The sequence below is a fragment of the Haliotis rufescens genome, unplaced genomic scaffold (assembly GCF_023055435.1).
Source record: "Haliotis rufescens isolate VD_foot unplaced genomic scaffold, xgHalRufe1.0.p SCAF_21, whole genome shotgun sequence".
NCBI classification, from domain to species: Eukaryota; Metazoa; Mollusca; class Gastropoda; order Lepetellida; family Haliotidae; genus Haliotis; species Haliotis rufescens.
This window is the reverse complement of record NW_025963902.1, coordinates 7,399,753-7,421,638: the sequence shown is the minus strand read 5'-3', so window position 1 is coordinate 7,421,638 and position 21,886 is coordinate 7,399,753. Positions and strand designations below refer to the sequence as shown.

At 40.8% G+C, this 21,886-nt stretch overlaps 1 protein-coding gene across 1 annotated transcript; it reads right to left on the bottom strand.

Annotated features, from left to right (window-relative positions):
* Nucleotides 1-2,499: 2,499 nt before the first annotated feature.
* Nucleotides 2,500-20,275, bottom strand: LOC124111507 (cilia- and flagella-associated protein 119-like). The gene is made up of 9 exons (XM_046471240.2): nt 20,114-20,275; nt 17,965-17,996; nt 15,798-15,863; nt 12,810-12,979; nt 10,860-10,930; nt 7,965-8,081; nt 5,894-5,957; nt 4,257-4,361; nt 2,500-3,319 (listed from the first exon to the last, which is right to left on the bottom strand). The coding sequence occupies exons 1-9, from the start codon at nt 20,189-20,191 to the stop codon at nt 3,126-3,128; spliced, it is 897 nt and encodes a 298-aa protein (XP_046327196.2). The 5' UTR covers nt 20,192-20,275; the 3' UTR covers nt 2,500-3,125.
* Between the last annotated feature and the right edge of the window lie 1,611 nt (nt 20,276-21,886).

The window sequence follows — 21,886 nt, the reverse complement described above, 5'->3', positions numbered from 1 at the left end:
TGTTTCCACCCTTGCCTCATCAAGCCCACATTCCTGTGCTAAATATGATTGGGCTATCACACATATCGATAGCCAATCAGAGAACATTTGACAAACTCAACATCCACTACTGGTACACCTTCGTACAGAAGTGATTTACTGCTGACTGTCTTTGTTGATATGAATATGTTTTTTCATCTTTAAACCCCCAAATGATTACCTATGTTTTGATGTCAGGGATGAAATCGCGAATGTTTTCGTTATCTGATCGACTAGTTTGTCGCTTGTGGTAGTCTCCATCTTTGTGCAGTTACATGTTTTCATTACAAGGGGCACAAGGTGGTACCAGGGTCAAGCCAAAATAAGTGGCCTTGATGTGGGTAGAAACTAGGCCTTGATATGGGCTAGTGGACATGCTTGCCCTGATGGTCTATGAGATACATGTACAGCAAGAAGTTACAAGCTATACAAGATCACGTGCCCCTGTGCACATTGTAACATGGTTTTGTTATTAAACTGTTCATGTTTTCAAACAATATTTGTTGGTTATGTCGTTCAACTGTGTAACAGGGGCAGAGTTGCGTCTCTTGGGCGTCCTTGGTAAACGTCTCTAAGACCTGCATCACTTCGGGCTTTCCTCCCACATTTAGCAGACATGCCGTGGTATAACTGGAATACTGTTCAAAGCGGCATTAACCCCAACTCACTCACTTACTCAACAGTGAAGGGAGGTAAAGGGGGACAGAACTTCTCCAACAAGAGTGAGTGAGTGAGTTGGGTTTAACGCCGCTTTTAACAGTATTCCAGTTATATCAGCGTGTCGTCTTAATGTGGGAGGAAAGCCCGAAGTGATGCAGGTCTCGGACGTTTACCACTTCAGTGAAACCCACGAGCACGGATATGATGCTGACAAACCTAGAAACATAATTGGGGCTAACAGGGATTCGAACCCACAATCATAGGTTTCTGGTGTGTCCAAGGGACGCAACTCTGCACAGCCAATCACGGTGCCTTAGACACCTGGGCCACCCGTGCCCCCTCTCCAACAAGAGACGTTCATACTTGTGAAAAGATCTATTTAAATCAGGTGGGAAAATACTGTGTTCAAATTTGCCCGATTTGGTAAATGTCTAAATAAGTCAAATTCTGTATTTCACTTTTTCGACAAGTGAACAGAAAACAAGAATAAATACAAATACCAAACACTACCTATGGCATAATCAAGCTCTAAAACTGGTGAGGGTTGGTGGGGTAGCATAGTAGTTAAAGCTTTCTCTCAATATGAAAGACAAGGGTTTGATTCCCACTTTGGTACAATGTGTGAAGGCCATTTCCAGTTATCCCCACCGTGATATTGCTTGAATGTTGTGCTAGAAGCAGCTTAAAACCCAACTCACTCACTCTGGTAGTGGCTGTGCCTTTGACCACTTGGCCTCCAAGAGATCGCACACAGCACATAACTTGCAGAGCAACATTGTCACAGTTGGGGGTGTGTGTGTTTGTTGTATAACACCGCACTCAGCAATATTCCATCTACATGTATATGACAGCAGCCTGTAAATAAGTGAGTCTGGACAAGACAATCCAGTGATTGCTTTTGTGCTCAAGGATCCATGTCATCCGAATATGATGACACGCAATAAAAGATCGCTAAACAAAGATCGAGGACATCCCATTAAGCATGACGTCAGACCGATCATTCGTGAACTTTGGAACGACCAATGGGGTGAGGTTGCTAGGGATAAATTCTAGCCTGGATCCCCAGGGGGTGAGGTTGCTGGGGACAGAATCTAGCCCAGATCCCCAGGGGGTGAGGTTGCTGGGGACAGAATCTAGCCCAGATCCCCAGGGGGTGAGGTTGCTGGGTACAGATTCTAGCCCAGATTCCCAGGGGGTGAGGTAGCTGGGGACAGATTCTAGCCTGGATCCCCACAGAGCGAGGTAGCTGGGGACAGATTCTAGCCTGTATCCCCACAGAGCGAGGTAGCTGGGGACATATTCTAGCCTGGATCCCCACAGAGCGAGGTTGCTGGGGACAGATTCTAGCCCGGATCCCCACAGAGCGAGTAGCTGGGGACAGATTCTAGCCCAGATCCCCACAGAGCGAGGTTGCTGGGGACATTTTTTTTTTTTTCTAGCCCGGATCCCCACAGAGCGAGGTAGTTGGGGACAGATTCCTTCCCAGATCCCCAGAGTGAAGTACCGTAGCTGGGGACAGATTCTAGCCTGGATCCCCACAGAGCGAGGTTGCTGGGGACAGATTCTAGCCTGGATCCCCACAGAGCGAGGTTGCTGGGGACAGATTCTAGCCTGGATCCCCAGAGCGAGGTTGCTGGGGACAGATTCTAGCCTGGATCCCCACAGAGCGAGGTTGCTGGGGACATATTATAGCCCGGATCCCCACAGAGCAAGGTTGCTGGGGACAGATTCTAGCCCGGATCCCCACAGAGCGAGTAGCTGGGGACAGATTCTAGCCCGGATCCCCATGGGTGTCACAGGAGGGAAAACTCATAGTTCAAATAATGAGAAAGAGTAGTTTATTTACAACTCTACATTTTTAACTGACACGCTACATTCTGCACAGCATCATTTGACCTGATTTATAACATGATAAATGGTTCACTCAGCAAAGATTCTCACTCCAAAGTTTCTTGATTCACATTTAGAATTCTGCTTCCTTGTAAAGTGAGATAACACTGTACTGTAACAAAACAACACTATAACATACAAGTCTTGCATATCCCTGGCATATACTGCTCAACTTTTGATTGGGATACTGAGATAGTTCATGCTGTTACAAAACTTAAAACAGCAACTTAAGGTAAAGTTATAGAAATCACTTATTATTTTCTAACTTATGATGCTGCTGAAAATGAGTGGGTTCTAAGGCAATATTGAATGCTATGTACATGACAACTTCTCCCAGCGATCACTCACATTTGATTCCCTGCCTGGACACTCAAAATATCCCTATCAAAATTTGAGTTGTATATTAGGCATGACATTTTTCAGCCTTGCTGAGACAAAACTGTTATGGATTTACATATCTGACAAAATATTTCATTGTAAAAATACAAAAACATTGAAATATTAAATTTCCATTTAACACATATTTCCATGCTACGTTCTAAAATCGAACTGCTTATTCATTTCTTTTTTCCCTTGGGAGAGGTTGGACTCTTCTTTGGTGAGGCCGCACCGTCAGTCAACTCGATCTTCTTGTTGATGCTGTCCTCGGTGGACTTAATCTGCTCCTCCACTGACATCTTCATCTTCTTTATCTCCTCTGACAGGAACGTCTGGATCATCGTCCGCAACTCTTTCTTGGCTCCAGACTCCTCTGTAAAAAACATGGATTTTCGTCACAAGCAATTTTGGTACACATAGAGAATCTCACCCGAGTGTCTTTTGATATCAAATATATCAACACGAGTTGATAAAAGTGGGAAAACTCCGAGGCTTGCCGAGGATGTTTTTCCACTTTTATCAACGAGTGTTGATATATTTGATATCAAAAGACACGAGGGTGAGATTTTATTTATCATCCAACATCATTCTTCCAACTTTTTCAGTTTGTAGAAAGTAATAAGCAGTGTCTAAAGTGTAAAAAGTACTAATAACAGCTTCAGTAGCAGAGCCATTAGTGATGTCATTTGATTGTGACGTCATGGTAACCAATGACGTCACAATGGTCTGCAAAGCATTGTGATGCAATTTCATTGCAGCGATATCTACAGTATAGATATCGCTTGATCTCACCCAAGCGATATCTCCTGTGGGAGCCAGTTTCGGATGATAAATGCAGAGACTTATTTATTCGCGTATAATACACACTCGTGTGTTATATGCACCCTTAGTTATGAGCAATTAAATTCTGGAAAAATATATCTGTCGTGCATTTATAAACATTTCAGGCTGTCACCATAAACCACGAAATATATCTTTCAACTCTGTTTTTTTCACCAAAATAATATTCTAATAAGAGTCCCATATTTCTAATTTTGAGAGCGCCCTGGGCGCTTATTACGTCGAATACGGTACTGACATTATTTGGATGCTTTGGGCACCCAAACGAGTTCGAGACAACCAGGAACTTGACACATCCAGTTTGACAGATCCGAGCCAAAATGAATGTAAATATGGCAGGAAGTTGCAGGAAGTTGCAGGCGTGGTCGAGACAACCGTGAATGTGACACATCAAAATTAAACACAAAACATTTCTCCTGTATGTATGGAAACATTGTATTGATACAGCCCTTGTGGTTTAGCAGCCCTACCTTTCTCTTCAGACTTGTCTGCCCCTCCTTCTGCCCCATCTTCTTCCACCTTCTCCTCAGTTGTCTCCCCTTCTTTAGCCTCCGTCTCATCTGCCTTGTCACCAGCTGTTGATCATAAAAAATAGTGCACTTTTAGGATGCATTTTCTAATGCAGCCGAACCAAATACCATTTATTCTTCCCAAGCACATGTATGATTGATCAGTCGAACATCAATTGATTGATTGACAAGGGGGGTGCATCAATTCCACAACCTGCTGTACACTGCTAAGCTAAAAGTTACAAGTGTGTATTCCAATTTATTTTGGTTTGGGCACATTTCAGTGTACAGTGAGTGAGTGAGTGAGTTGGGTTTAACACCGCTTTTAACATTATTGCAGTCATATCACAGCGTGTCAGCTTAATGTGGGAGGAAAGCCCGAAGTGATGCAGGTCTCAGACGTTTACCACTTCGGTGAAACCCACGAGCACGGGTATGGTGCTGACAAACCTAGAAACATAATTGCGGCGAACCCGGATTCAAACCCACAATCATAGGTTTCTGGCGTGCCCAAGGGACGCAACTCTGCACAGCGAATCGCGGCGCCTTAGACGACTGGGCCACCCGTGCCCCCTCAGTGTACAGAAAGGTACCTGGGGTACATATAGAGAACCTCACCGAGTGTCTTTTGATATGAAATATATCAACACAAGTTGATGAAAGTTGAAAAACTCCAAGGCTTGCCGAGGAGTTTTTCCATTTTTATCAATGAGTGTTGATATATTTGATATCAAAAGACACGAGGGTGAGATTTTTTTTATCATGCAACATCATTCTTCCAACTTTTTTAGTTTGAAGACAGTAATAAGCAGTGTCTTAGGTGTAAAAAGGACTGCTTACAGCGTCAGTAGCAGAGCCATTAGTGATGTCATTTGATTGTGAGGTCATGGTAACCAGTGACGTCACAATGGTCTGCAAAGCATTGTGATGCAATTTCATTGCAGCGATATCTACTATGTAGATATCACTTGATCTCATCCAAGTGATATCTCCTGTGGGAGCCAGTTTTGGATGATTAATCTGTCTTACGACAACAACCCCTTCAGCCACACTCCTCTCCAATGCTTGACTATTTTGATAAAAAGATAGCTACGAGATAAATCGCAAAGAACAAACAAGAACGAAGTGTGGTTTGTTTCATGATAAAACATTGTTCTATCATGACGTCATTTCTGGAGATTCAAACATGCGCGCACAACGTGATGACATACATATGACAACGTTATTTTTGAGAGGGGAGTGTCTAGTGAATTATTCCCCATAGATGGCCGAACGATCACATCCAAAAGCGGGATAGATACGACAATGGGTATTGGGAGAAAAGATACAGATAATCGAAGTGAGGATTGTGAGAATATGCGGAAAATACCCACCTGTACATAAAAATGGACTTGTCCGACATTGCCGAGGTCGGATCATATGGAGGGAGTCATTATTTAAATATGGGTAAATATTTTTAAAGCTTGTACAAGTTATTGTCATCTGTAAGGAGGCTGTACGTAATGCTGCACCCCTCAGGGTTTATTCTCCCTGCAGGGTTTTATTGTATGATAAACAACTCCCACTCGTTGTTTATTTCTTAAATAATATATACACACCCTCCGATGGCGGGGGTGATGGCATGGGGAGCCCAATGTAGTTTATTGCTAGGTCCAGCCTCACCTGAAATCAGAACAGAATAATTATAAATAATTACTCTTGACGAGGTCAATATGCAAAAACAAGGACCAGAGCTTTGATGTGGTCTGACCGGGCCGAAGCCTCGACCCGACCCTAAGGTGATCACGTGATTTTGGGGTCTACATTGAAATGTATTGTTTCATCGCTTGTTAGATTCACCAATGGTATTGCAAGATTCTTGTAGAGGTATAAAATTTATTACTATTGCACAGTGGAGCTAACGATTTGCAGAATTGGTCTAAAATTTAACAATTTGACAATTAGTCTGAGTTTGAGGAGATCTGTAGGCTGTATGGGTGTGACTTTGAGGAAGCTGGTGTTGCTATATGGGTGCGAGTTTGAAGAGACTGGTGTTGCTATATGGGTGTGAGTTTGAGGAGACTGGTGTTGCTATATGGGTGTGAGTTTGAGGAGACCGGTGTTGCTATATGGGTGTGAGTTTGAGGAGACTGGTGTTGCTATATGGGTGTGAGTTTGAGGAGACTGGTGTTGCTATATGGGTGTGAGTTTGAAGAGACTGGTGTTGCTGTATGGGTGTGAGTTTGAGGAGACTGGTGTTGCTATATGGGTGTGAGTTTGAGGAGACTGGTGTTGCTATATGGGTGTGAGTTTGAGGAGACTGGTGTTGCTACATGGGTGTGAGTTTGTGGAGACCGGTGTTGCTATAAGGGTCTGAGTTTGAGGAGACTTGTGTTGCAATATGGGTGTGAGTTTGAGGAGACTGGTGTTGCTATATGGGTGTGAGTTTGAAGAGACTGGTGTTGCTGTATGGGTGTGAGTTTGAGGAGACTGGTGTTGCTATATGGGTGTGAGTTTGAGGAGACTGGTGTTGCAATATGGGTGTGAGTTTGAGGAGACTGGTGTTGCTATATGGGTGTGAGTTTGAGGAGACTGGTGTTGCTATATGGGTGTGAGTTTGTGGAGACCGGTGTTGCTTTAAGAGTCTGAGTTTGAGGAGACTGGTGTTGCTATATGGGTGTGAGTTTGAGGAGACTGGTGTTGCAATATGGGTGTGAGTTTGAGGAGACTTGTGTTGCTGTATGGGTGTGAGTTTGAGGAGACTTGTGTTGCTATATAGGTGTGAGTTTGAGGAGACTTGTGTTGCTATATAGGTGTGAGTTTGAGGAGACTTGTGTTGCTATATAGGTGTGAGTTTGAGGAGACTTGTGTTGCTATATAGGTGTGAGTTTGAGGAGACTTGTGTTGCTGTATGGGTGTGAGTTTGAGGAAACTGGTGTTGCTATATAGGTGTGAGTTTGAGGAGACTTGTGTTGCTGTATGGGTGTGAGTTTGATGAGACTGGTGTTGCTATATAGGTGTGAGTTTGAGGAGACTGGTGTTGCTATATAGTTGTGAGTTTGAGGAGACTGGTGTTGCTATATAGGTGTGAGTTTGAGGAAACTGGTGTTGCTATATAGGTGTGAGTTTGAGGAGACTTGTGTTGCTGTATGGGTGTGAGTTTGATGAGACTGGTGTTGCTATATAGGTGTGAGTTTGAGGAGACTGGTGTTGCTATATGTGTGTGAGTTTGAGGAGACTGGTGTTGCTATATGGGTCTGAGTTTGAGGGGAACGGTGTTGCAATATGGGTGTGAGTTTGAGGAGACTGGTGTTGCTATATAGGTGTGAGTTTGATGAGACCGGTGTTTCAATATGGGTCTGAGTTTGAGGGGAACAGTGTTGCAATATGGGTGTGAGTTTGAGGAGACTGGTGTTGCTATATGTGTGTGAGTTTGAGGAGACTGGTGTTGCAATATGGGTGTGAGTTTGAGGGGAACGGTGTTGCTATATGGGTCTGAGTTTGAGGGGAACAGTGTTGCAATATGGGTCTGAGTTTGAGGGGAACGGTGTTGCAATATGGGTCTGAGTTTGAGGGGAACGGTGTTGCAATATGGGTCTGAGTTTGATGAGACCGGTGTTGCTATATGGGTCTGAGTTTGAGGAGACTGGTGTTGCTATATGTCTGACTGTCACATCCATGTAGACTCACCAGGGGTGTGAAGGCGTACTTGTACATCTTGAAGTGGCGGAAGTAGGTGTTGATGGTGTACTCTGTGATCTTCCTCACCTCGTCAGCACTGAACAGCTCGATACTGTGTGGTGGGCGCTGAAACAACAACATGCTCTGGATATCTTTGTTGTAGGATAACAACCCGTCTCTAGATATATTAGTTTGTGGCTGGATAACAACCTGTCTCAGTAGATATATTAGTTTGTTGTAGGATAACAACCTGTCTCAGTAGATATATAAGTTTGATGTAGTATAACAACCTGTCCAGTAGATATATAAGTTTGTTGTAGGATAACAACCTGTCTCAGTAGATATATAAGTTTATTGTAGGATAACAACCTGTCACAGTAGATATATAAGTTTGTTGTAGGATAACAACCTGTCTCAGTAGAAAAATATGTTTGATGTAGTATAACAACCTGTCCAGTAGATATATAAGTTTGTTGTAGGATAACAACCTGTCTCAGTAGATATATAAGTTTATTGTAGGATAACAACCTGTCACAGTAGATATATAAGTTTATTGTAGGATAACAACCCGTCTCTAGATATATTAGTTTGTGGCTGGATAACAACCTGTCTCAGTAGATATATAAGTTTGTTGTAGGATAACAACCTGTCTCAGTAGATATATAAGTTTGATGTAGTATAACAACCTGTCCAGTAGATATATAAGTTTGTTGTAGGATAACAACCTGTCTCAGTAGATATATAAGTTTGTTGTAGGATAACAACTTGTCTAAGTAGAAATATAAGATTGTTGTAGGGATAACAACCTGTCTCAGTAGATATATAAGTTTGTTGTAGGATAACAACCTGTCTCAGTAGATATATAAGATGATTGTAGGATAACAACCTGTCTCAGTAGATAAATAAGTTGGTTGTAGGATAAAAACCTGTCTCAGTAGATACATAAGTTTGTTGTAGGATAACAACCTGTCTCAGTAGATACATAAGTTTGTTGTAGGATAACAACCTGTCTCAGTAGATGTATTACTTGTTGTAGGGTAACAACCTGTCTCAGTAGATGTATTACTTGTTGTAGTATAACAACCTGTCTCAGTAGATATATTACTTGTTGTAGGGTAACAACCTGTCTCAGTAGATGTATTACTTGTTGTAGGGTAACAACCTGTCTCAGTAGATGTATTACTTGTTGTAGGGTAACAACCTGTCTCAGTAGATGTATTACTTGTTGTAGTATAACAACCTGTCTCAGTAGATATATTACTTGTTGTATGGTAACAACCTGTCTCAGTAGATGTATTACTTGTTGTAGGGTAACAACCTGTCTCAGTAGATGTATTACTTGTTGTAGTATAACAACCTGTCTCAGTAGATATATTACTTGTTGTAGGGTAACAACCTGTCTCAGTAGATGTATTACTTGTTGTAGGGTAACAACCTGTCTCAGTAGATGTATTACTTGTTGTAGTATAACAACCTGTCTCAGTAGATGTATTACTTGTTGTAGGGTAACAACCTGTCTTAGTAGATGTATTACTTGTTGTAGGGTAACAACCTGTCTCAGTAGATGTATTACTTGTTGTAGGGTAACAACCTGTCTCAGTAGATATATTACTTGTAGGGTAACAACCTGTCTCAGTAGATGTATTACTTGTTGTAGTATAACAACCTGTCTCAGTAGATATATTACTTGTTGTAGGGTAACAACCTGTCTCAGTAGATATATTACTTGTTGTAGTATAACAACCTGTCTCAGTAGATATATTACTTGTTGTAGGGTAACAACCTGTCTCAGTAGATGTATTACTTGTTGTAGTATAACAACCTGTCTCAGTAGATATATTACTTGTAGGGTAACAACCTGTCTCAGTAGATGTATTACTTGTTGTAGGGTAAGAACCTGTCTCAGTAGATGTATTACTTGTTGTAGTATAACAACCTGTCTCAGTAGATATATTACTTGTTGTAGGGTAACAACCTGTCTCAGTAGATATATTACTTGTTGTAGTATAACAACCTGTCTCAGTAGATATATTACTTGTAGGGTACTGTCAGGTCATCATTTAAATTTTGATACTTTCAGCGACACCAAGCTCAGGACAACTGTCAGTTGTTGCAATCTTGATCCAAAACACTCGATCCAACAGTCACTTGAATTACCATTTGAGCAAGTGCCAAGGCGATTATATAGAGAATCTCACCTGAGTGTCTTTTGATATCAAATATATCAACACAAGTTGATAAAAGTTGAAAAATTCCGAGGCTTGCCGAGGATTTTTGCCACTTTTATCAATGAGTGTTGATATATTTGATATCAAAAGGCATGAGGGTGAGATTTTTTTTATCATCCAACATCATTCTTCTAATTTTTTCAATTTGTAGACAATAATTAGGAGTGTCTTCAGTGTAAAAAGTACTGCTAACAGCTTCAGTAGCAGAGCCATTAGTGATGTCATTTGATTGTGATGTCATTTGATTGTGACGTCTGGGTAACCAGTGACGTCACAATGGTCTGCAAAGCATTGTGATGTAATTTCATTGCAGCGATATCTACAGTGTAGATATCGCTTGATCTCATCCAAGCAATATCTCCTGTGGAAGCCAGTTTTGGATGATAAATTTCCTTCTTCAAACTTAAATATCAGGTTGTATATTTGGCAGATGCCCTAGTCAGTGTCTCTGTTTCATCTGACTCCTGATAGGCAGGAAATGTTACAGGGTACTCATGACTCTGGAGACTATACCAGAGTCTCATCTAACAGAAAAGCAGGAACTATTTGCTCTAGATGTTGTACAGAAGTACAGTAAAACCTACAAAATATCATCACATATATATAGCTTAATATGAAGTAGCTTTTTGATCCCGGAGAATCCTTATCAGCACTGTTGTGTTGTATTGGCACTTACATTGACAGCATGGCAGAGTATCAGAGCTTTGAAGTAGTTGAAAGTCTGGTCAAGGTTTCCGAATGGGGTTTCTGAAAACAATAAGTTTGGAAATTAAAAAAAAAAGGAAATTGTCATATTGCTGATATTAATAATCTTCAAGTCTTACACACATCAACTCATTTTGCCACATCATGTTAGATACAGATTCAGCACAACAGCTCGATCACCCTCTCCATCCCAACAGTATAGTGAGAAGTTGCAGAGGCGAGGGAAGTGGGATGAACACCACAGAGTTATTATCTTTAATATATTTAGATAAAGCTGCACCTAAGTAACATGATATTGGAATACATTATTCCCGATAAAAAATAGTTTCAGATAAAAAAAATTCTGATCCTTGCATTAAAATCCTTTTAAGTTACCGTATATCATTGGGTAAGTTTTAACTGAATCGCTGGTAGATTCCAAGAAAACGTGTGTACAGCTGATTGCTGTTTCCGGCTTAGCTTACAAGAAAATACACAAGGTAGTCTTAATCCCTGTATGTAAACCAATGCCTAGCAGAACGAAAAATACAATTTAAACTGTAAATCAACATGTCTGGTGATTTATATCTCAAATTTCAAATTTGTACTGACCAAGTTTCTTATCACCTGTTTGTTTACCAGAATTCGCTGAATTTTTTTCTGCGCATAATAATCGAAAAAATTCTATTTAAAAATACTGAATCCACTAGAGGGGGGTGCCAATTATACTTGGGTGGGCACTATACTCAAGAAAATACGGTATTTCAGTTATAAAAGTGTGCCAGCTTGATGTAGAAGTAAAGTCTCAAGTTACACCATAACTTTTACCTATTTGGTTAAGGTGGGGGTGAAATGGGGGGTTAACTTCACGTTCTAGATTAATTGCTCTCAAATAGCAATGTGCCTGCATGCGTGCATGTCTGCTTGTACTAGTCCAGACTAAAGCTGCTTGTACTAGTCCAGACTACAGCAAGTTAAATAGTGCCAGCCCTCTGAGATACCATGCCACACTTTAACATGGATACTCGACTCAGACACAGTATACTGACTCCCAGTTGTAGTTGTTGCATTAAGTGTTCAAGAGGCCGCCTTCTGCCTTAGCAATTTCGGCTGACCTGTCCCTCTTTGGGACTCCTGTGTGTGAGTAGGGTACACATATCTATTGTGGTATTCACAGAATTTCTGTTTTTGTATTGATATGATTTCTATTTTCGTGTATTGATATAATTTCATTTTTATATTTGACTGCTCTGTTTCTATACGTTCGAGTAGCTGTCCATCTCTCCTAACTAGAGTTAGTTTCTCCTTCTCTATTGCATCTCTTGGCTTTAGGAGATCTATGACAGATAGCGGATCTAACTGCAATTCATGTTTTAACCTTGCCTGGGCTGGGGCATTGTCAACTCCCAGCTTACTTACCTACTTACTTACTTACTTATATTGGAGATTTAACGTGCGCTTTCCGACTGCAAGCATATGTCGCAGACGGGCCCGGCCAGGCCATTTAATGTGTTTCCGAAAAGGGGAAAAGTGAGTTTGTGCAACCCAGGAGGGGGGCTTTAGGGGTTGCTTATACATAATAATTATAGTAATTTTGAAATTTTGAGATTTGGAATGAATGCCAAGAGTGGGTGGAGGACGAACTAAGGGAGCTGTGTGTGTTGGGTGGTTGTTAGATTAGGGAGTTTTATAACCTAAATGCCGAGCTCCAGAGAGGGGGGGGGGGGGGGGGGGGAATTTGGGTGAGGGGGGGGTGTGGGGATGGAAGGGATTTGTTGCCCCCTGGACCCCAGTTTTACATTGGTTCTCACTTCTTTCTCCATTTTGGGCTTGACAAGTCTGTACCAATTAAATTCTTTTCAAAATGCAGCCATGACAATTTTGGGCATCGATAATATCCAAAATATAGCCTGATCAAATGACTGAAGAATAGTTTTGTTACCAATGCAGACTTCATGGGTCTTCTTGATGATGGAGAAGAATGCCGATGTCTTCTCCCGACTGAAGCCATTATCCCGGGCAAACTGCAGGGTGTAGTAGTAGAGGTCCATGATGATACCGGACTTGAGGTTCTCCCGATGGTCACTCAGTCCAAAGATGTCAGACAGGACACTGAAACGTACATACTTATCAGTCAGTTGAGTGAATGAGTGAGTTGGGTTTAACGCGCATGATTGCAATGTGATTGGCTATTTTAGCGTCGTGTCAATCAGACTCAAAGCGAAGCGACGGTAGCGTGAGTGAGTGAGTGAGTGAGTGAGTTAGGTTTAACGCCGCTTTTAACAGTGTTCCACTTATATCAGCTTAATGTGGGAGGAAAGCCCGAAGTGATGCAGGTCTTAGACGTCTACCACTTTGGTGAAACCCACGAGCACGGGTATGGTGCTGACAAACCTAGAAACATATAATCGAGGTGAACCGGGATTCAAACCCACAATCATAGGTTTCTGGCATGTCCAAGGGATGCAACTCTGCACAGCGAATTGCGGTGCCTTAGACAACTGGGCCACCCGTGCCTATCTGATAGTTTGTTTGATACAGTTGACAATGAAGTGTTAGTTCTGTTTTCAGTATTTCGTAAATTGATTGCAAATTTTAACTCAGAGTGAGTGAGTGAGTATGGCTTTACGCCGCTTTTAGCCATATTCCAGCAATATCACGGCGGGGGACACCAGAAATGGGCTTCACACATTGTACCCATGTCGGGAATCGAACCCGGGTCTTTGGTGTGACGAGCGAACGCTTTAACCACTAGGCTACCCGACCGGCCCCTTAACTCAGATCTGTAGGGGGATAACTATCATTTTCGTATATTAAAACATACATTCACATTCTCTTAAATGAAAAAAAAGGAGCCAAAAGGGTTTTTCTTTGGAGCCAACACAACATATTTTTTAAAATTACACCTTTCAGGTTTTCAGACAGGTGGCTATAATGACAATTGCTAATTTATTCAATTCAAGTTTTTGAAGTTTCGTATCTGGTCCAGTTTACCAGCTTTAAATTGCAAGTGTCATCTACAAAATCAGTATTCCCTGCAAATATTGTAAATCGTGAAATTAATGCGTCTCCAAAAGAATGCGACCACTGGCCCTTAGCCATAATTGTGACACCCCCATCCTCTCAAGCATCAGTGGATTTATATCTAAAGAAAATGTCCTCCGTCAGGTTTACAGGAGAACCCTCACCTCAATCCAACCTTACATTAATCCAATCACACACCAAATAGCACCGCTTATTAGCGCTGAGTAGAGTACTTCCACTAAAACAATACATAGTATTTTCCTAAGAACAACAGATACTTTTTGTGTTGATTCTGTTGACTGGCATTAAGGAAGTTCAAAGGGAGAAAGTGCGGAGAAAGTGTCAACAAACTTAAAGGTGTGTGACAAAACAAAGGCTGTCGATCTAAAAGGTAGTGTGATGAAGACTATCCATGCGGGCTGGCTCGTGTTGGCCTTTGACGCAGTCGCAAAGAACAAAGACACCGTGTTGCGTGGGTGGCGTCTGTCTGGACTTGTAGGTGTGATCAGCGATAACATAAGTGAGTAGAACATTTGTCTTTACCCCAGCAGTGACAATTCACACGATGTAATTAGTGTTTGAATGACATTGTTTATATACTTGTTACAAGTGCTGCTCAATAAACAGTGATATGGAATACATAGCTGTTTGTTTTCAGCATATGTCTAAGTTGATATTTCTGCTATCCAAAATGTTTTATTGTTGATATAAATGCGATGTTTAATAATGCGAGCAAAGACCACTCGCATTTTTCGCATTTAATTCACGCTCACATTAATTTCAAGATTTACAGTAATGGCTTTGTTGAACAATAAGCACATGTCATCATATTTTTGTTGAAATGTGACCATTCAAATTCTTTTATCCAAGCCTCATGAAAGACGCGACAGGGTGTTTGTCGATCTTTCTGTGTAATAAATTTAGAACTATGTGCAGACGATAATGATGACTGACTAGATTCAATTCCCCCTGTATCCTCGCTTCCCCCTTATCACCCCTCACATCACCACTACCCCCAACCCTGATGTGTTTAGCAATGCTCCCACTCCCATCATTTTCACACTCGTCACGATATGGCTGAAATACTGCCGATGTGATGTTAAATATTAACTCACTCACTCATTTTCACTGCTTGGGACGTTTTTGACAAAATATAGAAAACACCGCAAGACAGCATGTCACGGTCGAATAGCAAAGTCAATACTCCATACACTAGCACTTCATACAAGGCAATAGCGCATTTTATGCTTTGTTTTGTTTGTTGTTTAACGCCACAATCAGCACTAATTATACTCAGGCGCATTATATACAGTATGTACGGAATTACTACACAAGCAGTTTTCACTGGATTGTATATCTTACGAATCTGGACATTAGGTGAAAATGTGCTTGCGATATTATGACTTTTATTTTAAAAGAATTTACGACGAAGCTTCGTTTGTGATATTGCCGTGTTTACATGCCGCATATGTGCTGTGGAATACGGACCATTGTTTTCTGAAATAGGTCTTGCGAATGTCCAGCAACGCATCAGTTATTTGTACAGTAAAGATGACAATAATTACGGCACCAAATCGATGACTTAAAAAAAATCACGCCAATGTTAAAATTCAGTCACATATGCGACCATTCAGTCACTAATTAAAGGTCTGGGTATCAGAATAAAAGATTGATTTTAATGAGATTGATAAATCATAATGTTTAGTCATACAATGTAAGTGAGTGAGTTTGGTTTTACACTGCTTTTAGCAATATTCCAGCAATATCACGGCGGGGCACACCAGAAATGGGCTCCACTCATTGTACCCATGTGGGGAATCAAACCCAGGTCTTCAGTGTGATGGGCGAACGCTTTAACCACTAGGCTACCCCACCGCCCGCATACAACATGCACTCAGCGACCTACTTCTTGATGTGATCTGCGTTGAGAGATTCATTGATCCTGTCCACATCATCCACTGTCAAGTCAGCCCTGCAAACAAACAAACAAACAGTTACCATAGCAATAATGTTAGGGGATGATACGTAACACAGGGTTTTACCTTGACGTAAAAAAGTAGCGGTTCAGGGGACCCCCAATAATGAACTTTATGGGTCCCTACAGGCAATATGAGAGTCCTGTAAAGTAAAAAAATTATGTAGTGTACTGTACTTTTTGAAAATTACTTAAGAGTGAGTACGTGAGTTGGGTTTAACACCGCTTTTAACAGTATTCCAGTTACATCACGGCGTGTCAGCTTTATGTGGGAGGAAAGCCCGAAGTGATGCAGGTCTCAGACATTTACCACTTCGGTGAAACTCACGAGCACGGGTATGGTATTCACAAACCTAGAAACATAATCGGGGCGAACCGGGATTCGAACCCACAATCATAGATTTCTGGCATGGCCCAAGGGACGCAACTCTGCACAGCGAATCGTGACGCCTTATATGACTGGGCCACCCGTGCCACCAATTCCTTCAGAGCCTGGAATGCATCATTGATCATGTGGACAGTGGTCATGATTGATGGATGAAATAAGAGGCACCCATAACTGCTCTTGATGTGCTGTAGGTAGAATGAATATAATTGTACGCCCCGAGGGATGCAGTATAATTTTTTTTCTGCATCCGTTCTCTACATTTGAGCATACTGGATTCACATTTGTGCGTCTCGTAAAAACCCTGGTAACACAAGCTCAGTAATTATTCAACTCATGATTTCATCATGTATATGCAGAGCTCCAGATAAGCTGCGTATCTGCGTAAAATACGCATCAGAAATGCAGAAATACGCAGTAAAATTAAATCCAAGCGTATCAAATACGCAACGAACATTACAGATACAGTACAAAAATAAAACTTGTGCGTATCATCAAAATATCGTGAAGTAACCCTGTGTATTCGATTAGCAAATCAGCAACTTATTTTGAAATTATAAATTGGCATTCCGTCAACCTTGCCAAACTCCACGATGACAGTTACAGTCAAGTCTCGTTAATCCGACACTCGTTAATCCGACACTCGGCTTTATCCGACACAAATGATGGGAACCGATTGATTCAGCGCTATTTAGTCCCGTTAATCCGACATTCTCGCACTCCGACTCCGACACACCTAATTTGCAACGAATTACTGAAATCACTCATTAATCAGTCTCGTTAATCCGACACAGTGGTCAGCGTACTCCGTGGTCATCTGCCCGCGAGTACACAACCCCGTGTTTTGACACGCACCGGCTGCAGAGATTAACTTTAACAATTAACACTAGATGCCGGGATCATAAAGAATTTCAAGCTTTATTATAAGAAACAAATGAAATTACACCTCGACAATGTTGATGCTGAAGAACCACCAGCCCTAGACGTCAAGCGAACAGGGGACTTTGAGAAATGTGCCTTCAAAATGTGAGAAACAGAAAACACTGACAGACTATTTTAAGTAGATGAAGCAAGTTGTTAAGACAGTAGCACTTGCATTTACACGAGGAAACACACGGTTATTATCTATCGTGAAGATGTCCGATTTTCGATCACAAATCACTTAATTTCGTTAATCCGACATACTCGTTAATCCGACACAATCATGTGCAACCAACGATGTCGGATTAACGAGACTTGACTGTACATCATAATCATTTGCCATATGGAAGTATCGTGGTATTTTTGAGTCCTATAAAGCTCTTGAACCCACACGACACCAGTTTGCAGGGACTAGATGAATAGTGTTTTTAAATATTTAACTTAAATACCCACTAGTGGGTAACAGAAATTTGAATACCCAGATAGAATTACTGATACCAAATGATTTTAAAATGCATGGGTAAAATACCCACAACACCAAAAGCTTATCTGGAGCTCTGTATATGATAATATGTACTGTCAGTGACTCCACATTATATTCAGAGTCCCTTACTTAAAACCAACAAATATATTTTACTATCACAAAACTAGTATCGTTGTTGTTTTTTGGAGTACTGTTTTAAAGAAAATTAATGAATAGGGAAAAAAATCAAATCTGAAAAAAGCAATTGTTAAACTACATAACAATCGGTCACAGTGACACAAGTTTATTTAAAGACTTATCCAACTTACCATACACATATTTTGGCTTTATGATCTCTGGGCTGCAACAAAAATGTGAATACAAAGTTAACATTGATATTTCCAGAAGTTACTCCAGATCTGCAACAGATGTTGATTCTGTTTTTTTCTACAAATTATGACCTGTGAAGTTGTATCTTTGCCTAAAAGGTTTATGTCCATCCTTGTTTTCTCTTTTATGACACTTTACAGCAAATACCGTATTCGACATAATATTCGCTCTAATAAGCGCCCACGGCGATATTTGCTATATATTGGAAAGTGAACAAACACAATTAGCACCCCTTCCGATTGATCAATGTACACAAGACTTAAATTTATTTGTGTGTAATACGCACTCGTGTGTTATATGCACCCTTAATTATGGGCAATTAAATTCTGGAAAAATATATCTGTGGTATATATAAACATTTCAGGCTGTAAGCATAAACCAGGAAATTAACGATCTTTCAACTCTGGTTTTTTTCACCAAAATATTATTCAAATAAGAGCCCCCTATTTCTAATTTTGAGAAAGCCCTGGGTGATATTATTATGTAGAATACTGTAATGGAAAAAAAGCATATTCTGAGTAATATATAGTAAAATAGATCTATATATTAACACACATCCAACTTCAAAAATAGATAAATATTTTATAATAGTTGCAAGATGTTCTTCCAAAGACAGGGTAAATATGTCTAATATGTCTTTAAAAGGCGTTTAGAAGTGAAACACATAAGGAAGAGAATATTCTGGATGTCAACTTCTATCTTACGAGGAACACAATGTTTAGGAGTATATACTTACTTCTTCATCAGCGCTACAAACAAAATAGTTATCATAGAATGCAATAATGTTTGGGGACGATACGTAATACAAACTATTCCTCACCTGATGGAGGAGTACGTAGACGCTCCGAAACATTGTTCCTCATAATAAAGAAGTTGACATCCATAAAAATTCTCTTCCTTTTGTCTTATATTATGTTGACTGACCAGATAATGTCTTCTACAAATTTGATTGACTTGACTGTGGGTGACTTTGGATGTATCTTTGTACAACATTTCATCTTAGATGCCCTGCCTAATTCTTAATCTTAAACATCGCTGTATAAAAGCCCCCTCTACACTATCAAAAACTTTGATAAAAAACTTGGTCAAAGTCTTTTTTGACCAAATGTTTGATAGTGTAACATGCTGTCAAAAACTTTGATGGAATAGAAACCAATCCTATTTCTCGTCAAACTTTGATCAAAGTTTGATGACTTTGATTAATTTAGCCAATCAGAATGCAAGGAACATTTACCCCTTTTCAACCGGAAGTGCATAGAGTCAAGTCAAAATGAACCAACTATTTTGGACTGATGAGATGTTGGAAGAATTAATTGATGTGGTTCAACAATGAGCAGCCATTTTCGGGACCAAATATGCCTTTGTCCACCCCGACTCCGTCTTTTCAACATGGCTATATACAAAATACATATGACAGCAGGAAAACATTCTTCGTCAGTAGCATCCATCTTGGCAAGATAACTCCATCCAAAACTTTGACGGCCTGTTAAAAACTTTGATGAGTAAACACCCAATTTGGACCCAGAAAACTTGATCAAAGTTTTTGATAGTGTAACGAGGGGGGGGGGGGGCTTAACACAAATACCTGATCCATTGCAATTGAATACATATTACTAAGTCCCTGTCATACACAAACTGCACAGCACATCCTACCTGTCTATCAACACACCAACTAACAGTAGATTTGTGGCATCAACAGACATTTTAAATCTGCAGTCATAACTGAATTGTTCTCTTGTAGATTATGCAAAGCCCAAGGTATAGGTGATCTTGGGGACCTTGGGAATTTCCAAGACACTATATTTATATTTATTTACAGTGTCAGATAAAACTAAAAGCTGCCAACATTACATAAACCCTGAAAGCACTGTAAACTGATAAATTCTGTGACTGACAAAATTCCCGAATGCTTGTGGTGTAATTATTCCTATGTTAATTCTCTCTTTGCATATCTAGAGTTAGAATTTAACACTAGCCCGCTAGCCCGGGCCTAGTACAAATTTCCATATTTCCCCATTGTTTAACATTACAACTATAAGGGCATTTTAAAGCTTTTGAGTTTGTTTCTAGCAATGAATTATCATTCACCTGAATGATCTTCGGAACCTCCTGTGTTTTTTCCTGTGGCACATCCTGTTTTTCTCCAGTTTCGTCTGTAAGATGCATCCTGTCTCGTTATTCCAGGCGTCGAAGTTGCATGTGCGAGTTTACAAATAATGGCGCCGTTGCTAAGCACCGCTATTTTTGTTTGTGCATTCCACAAGGGACTGTGTCGCTCAGAACAAATACAAGACCGAAAAGAGTTATCTCCCATCCACCGCTTCGACCCAAGCTCCTTCCCAGCGCGTGACACCTTCGTTACACTCTAGGTAACATCGCTGCCACCAGTGTGGGCGCGGCCATTACAAGACTCTTGAAATTTGCCCTCTAGCCCCAAATGTTGTAACGTTTATACTTTTGTTTATGTCTTTGGGAATGCCATCATATTTCATTTCGAAAAGGTTTACGACTATCCATGTTTTCCAGATGAATTTACTTTGTTGTTTTAATAATCAGAATGGTTCGAGATTGCAGACAAATGGAAAATCAACCAACTTCTCCCTTAGATTCTTACCATATCAATTACATGATAGTTTTAATGAAATAGAACTTCAAATTGACAAACAAAGAAAAGTAATTTAGCAGGGGTAAGCGTATTCGGCGTCACGACAGTCGTCACTTGTTTTTAAACAACGGTCATTCGGTTGCAAGTTCAACTCCAAGCATGGTTGGGGCCACTTATCACAGTGGGGAGTTATGACTGGTGGCAGCGATAGTAAAGAGAGATTTGATTTTAATGAGATTGATATTAAGTCAACAGGTGAAGCATGTGACAGGTTTATTTGTCATGTTTATAAGGTTCTTCCGTAAGTAAATCCTTGTTAGTTGTTTAATGCCAAAATTTGCAATATTCCAGCTATATGACGGTGGTCTGTAAATAATCGAGTCTGGACCAGACAGTCCTGTGACTGACGGCATGAGCATCGATCCACGCAATTGGGATACGATGACATGCATCAACCAAGTCAGCGAGCCTGACCACCCGATCCCGTTAGTCGCCCTTTACGAAAAGCATGGGTTGCTGAAGACCAATTCTAACCCGGATCTTTACAGATGACATAATTAAATGTGGTCCTTCCATTGCTTTTATTAATAAAGGGCTCAGTTGAAGCATCCAAAGCATGTCGTTAGAACCGGCTCAAATGAGTGAGTGAGATGTGTTTAGATCCGCTTTTACCAGTATTCCAGTTATATCACGGCGTGTCTGCTTGATGTGAGAGAAAAGCCCGAAGTCATGCAGGTCTTAGACGTTTAGCACTTTGGTGAAGCCCACGAGCAAGGGCGAATCGGGATTCGAACCAACGACCTGGCGTGCCTAAGGGACGCAACTCTGCACATCGAGTGGCACCATAGACGACTCAGCCACTCGTGCCTCCGACTAAAATGAAGAATGAATTTTTACATTGCTCTTGCTATCACCGCCATTTTGTTCTGGTACAGGATATACCTGATTTATTTCCCACGTTAGACGCCCGGTCGTCTATTAATGTCTCTGAAGTCGTACAACCATCTAATAATGGAGGAAATACGGTAGTTCAATCTCATTAAAATCAGATCTTAGTTCTCGCTACCGCTAAACAAAGATCTGAGGACATCCCATTACGGGTCACGTCAGACCGACCTTGCGTGAACTTTGACCGACCAATGGAATGACCAATCAGAAGCAGCTTTCTCGTGCTTTACGGGGCGGTCGGGTAGCCTAGTGGTTAAAGCGTTCACTCGTCACGCCGAAGACCCGGGTTCGATTCCCGACATGGGTAC

Excerpts from the sequence above, each read along its gene's own strand:
- LOC124111507 (XM_046471240.2), bottom strand. The coding sequence starts at position 20,191 with ATGCATCTTACAGACGAAACTGGAGAAAAACAGGATGTGCCACAGGAA. Across the intron at positions 12,980-15,797 it reads AACGCAGATCACATCAAGAA|TGTCCTGTCTGACATCTTTG; the intron begins GTAGGTCGCTGA and ends TGTACGTTTCAG. Across the intron at positions 3,320-4,256 it reads AGACAAGTCTGAAGAGAAAG|AGGAGTCTGGAGCCAAGAAA; the intron begins GTAGGGCTGCTA and ends TGTTTTTTACAG.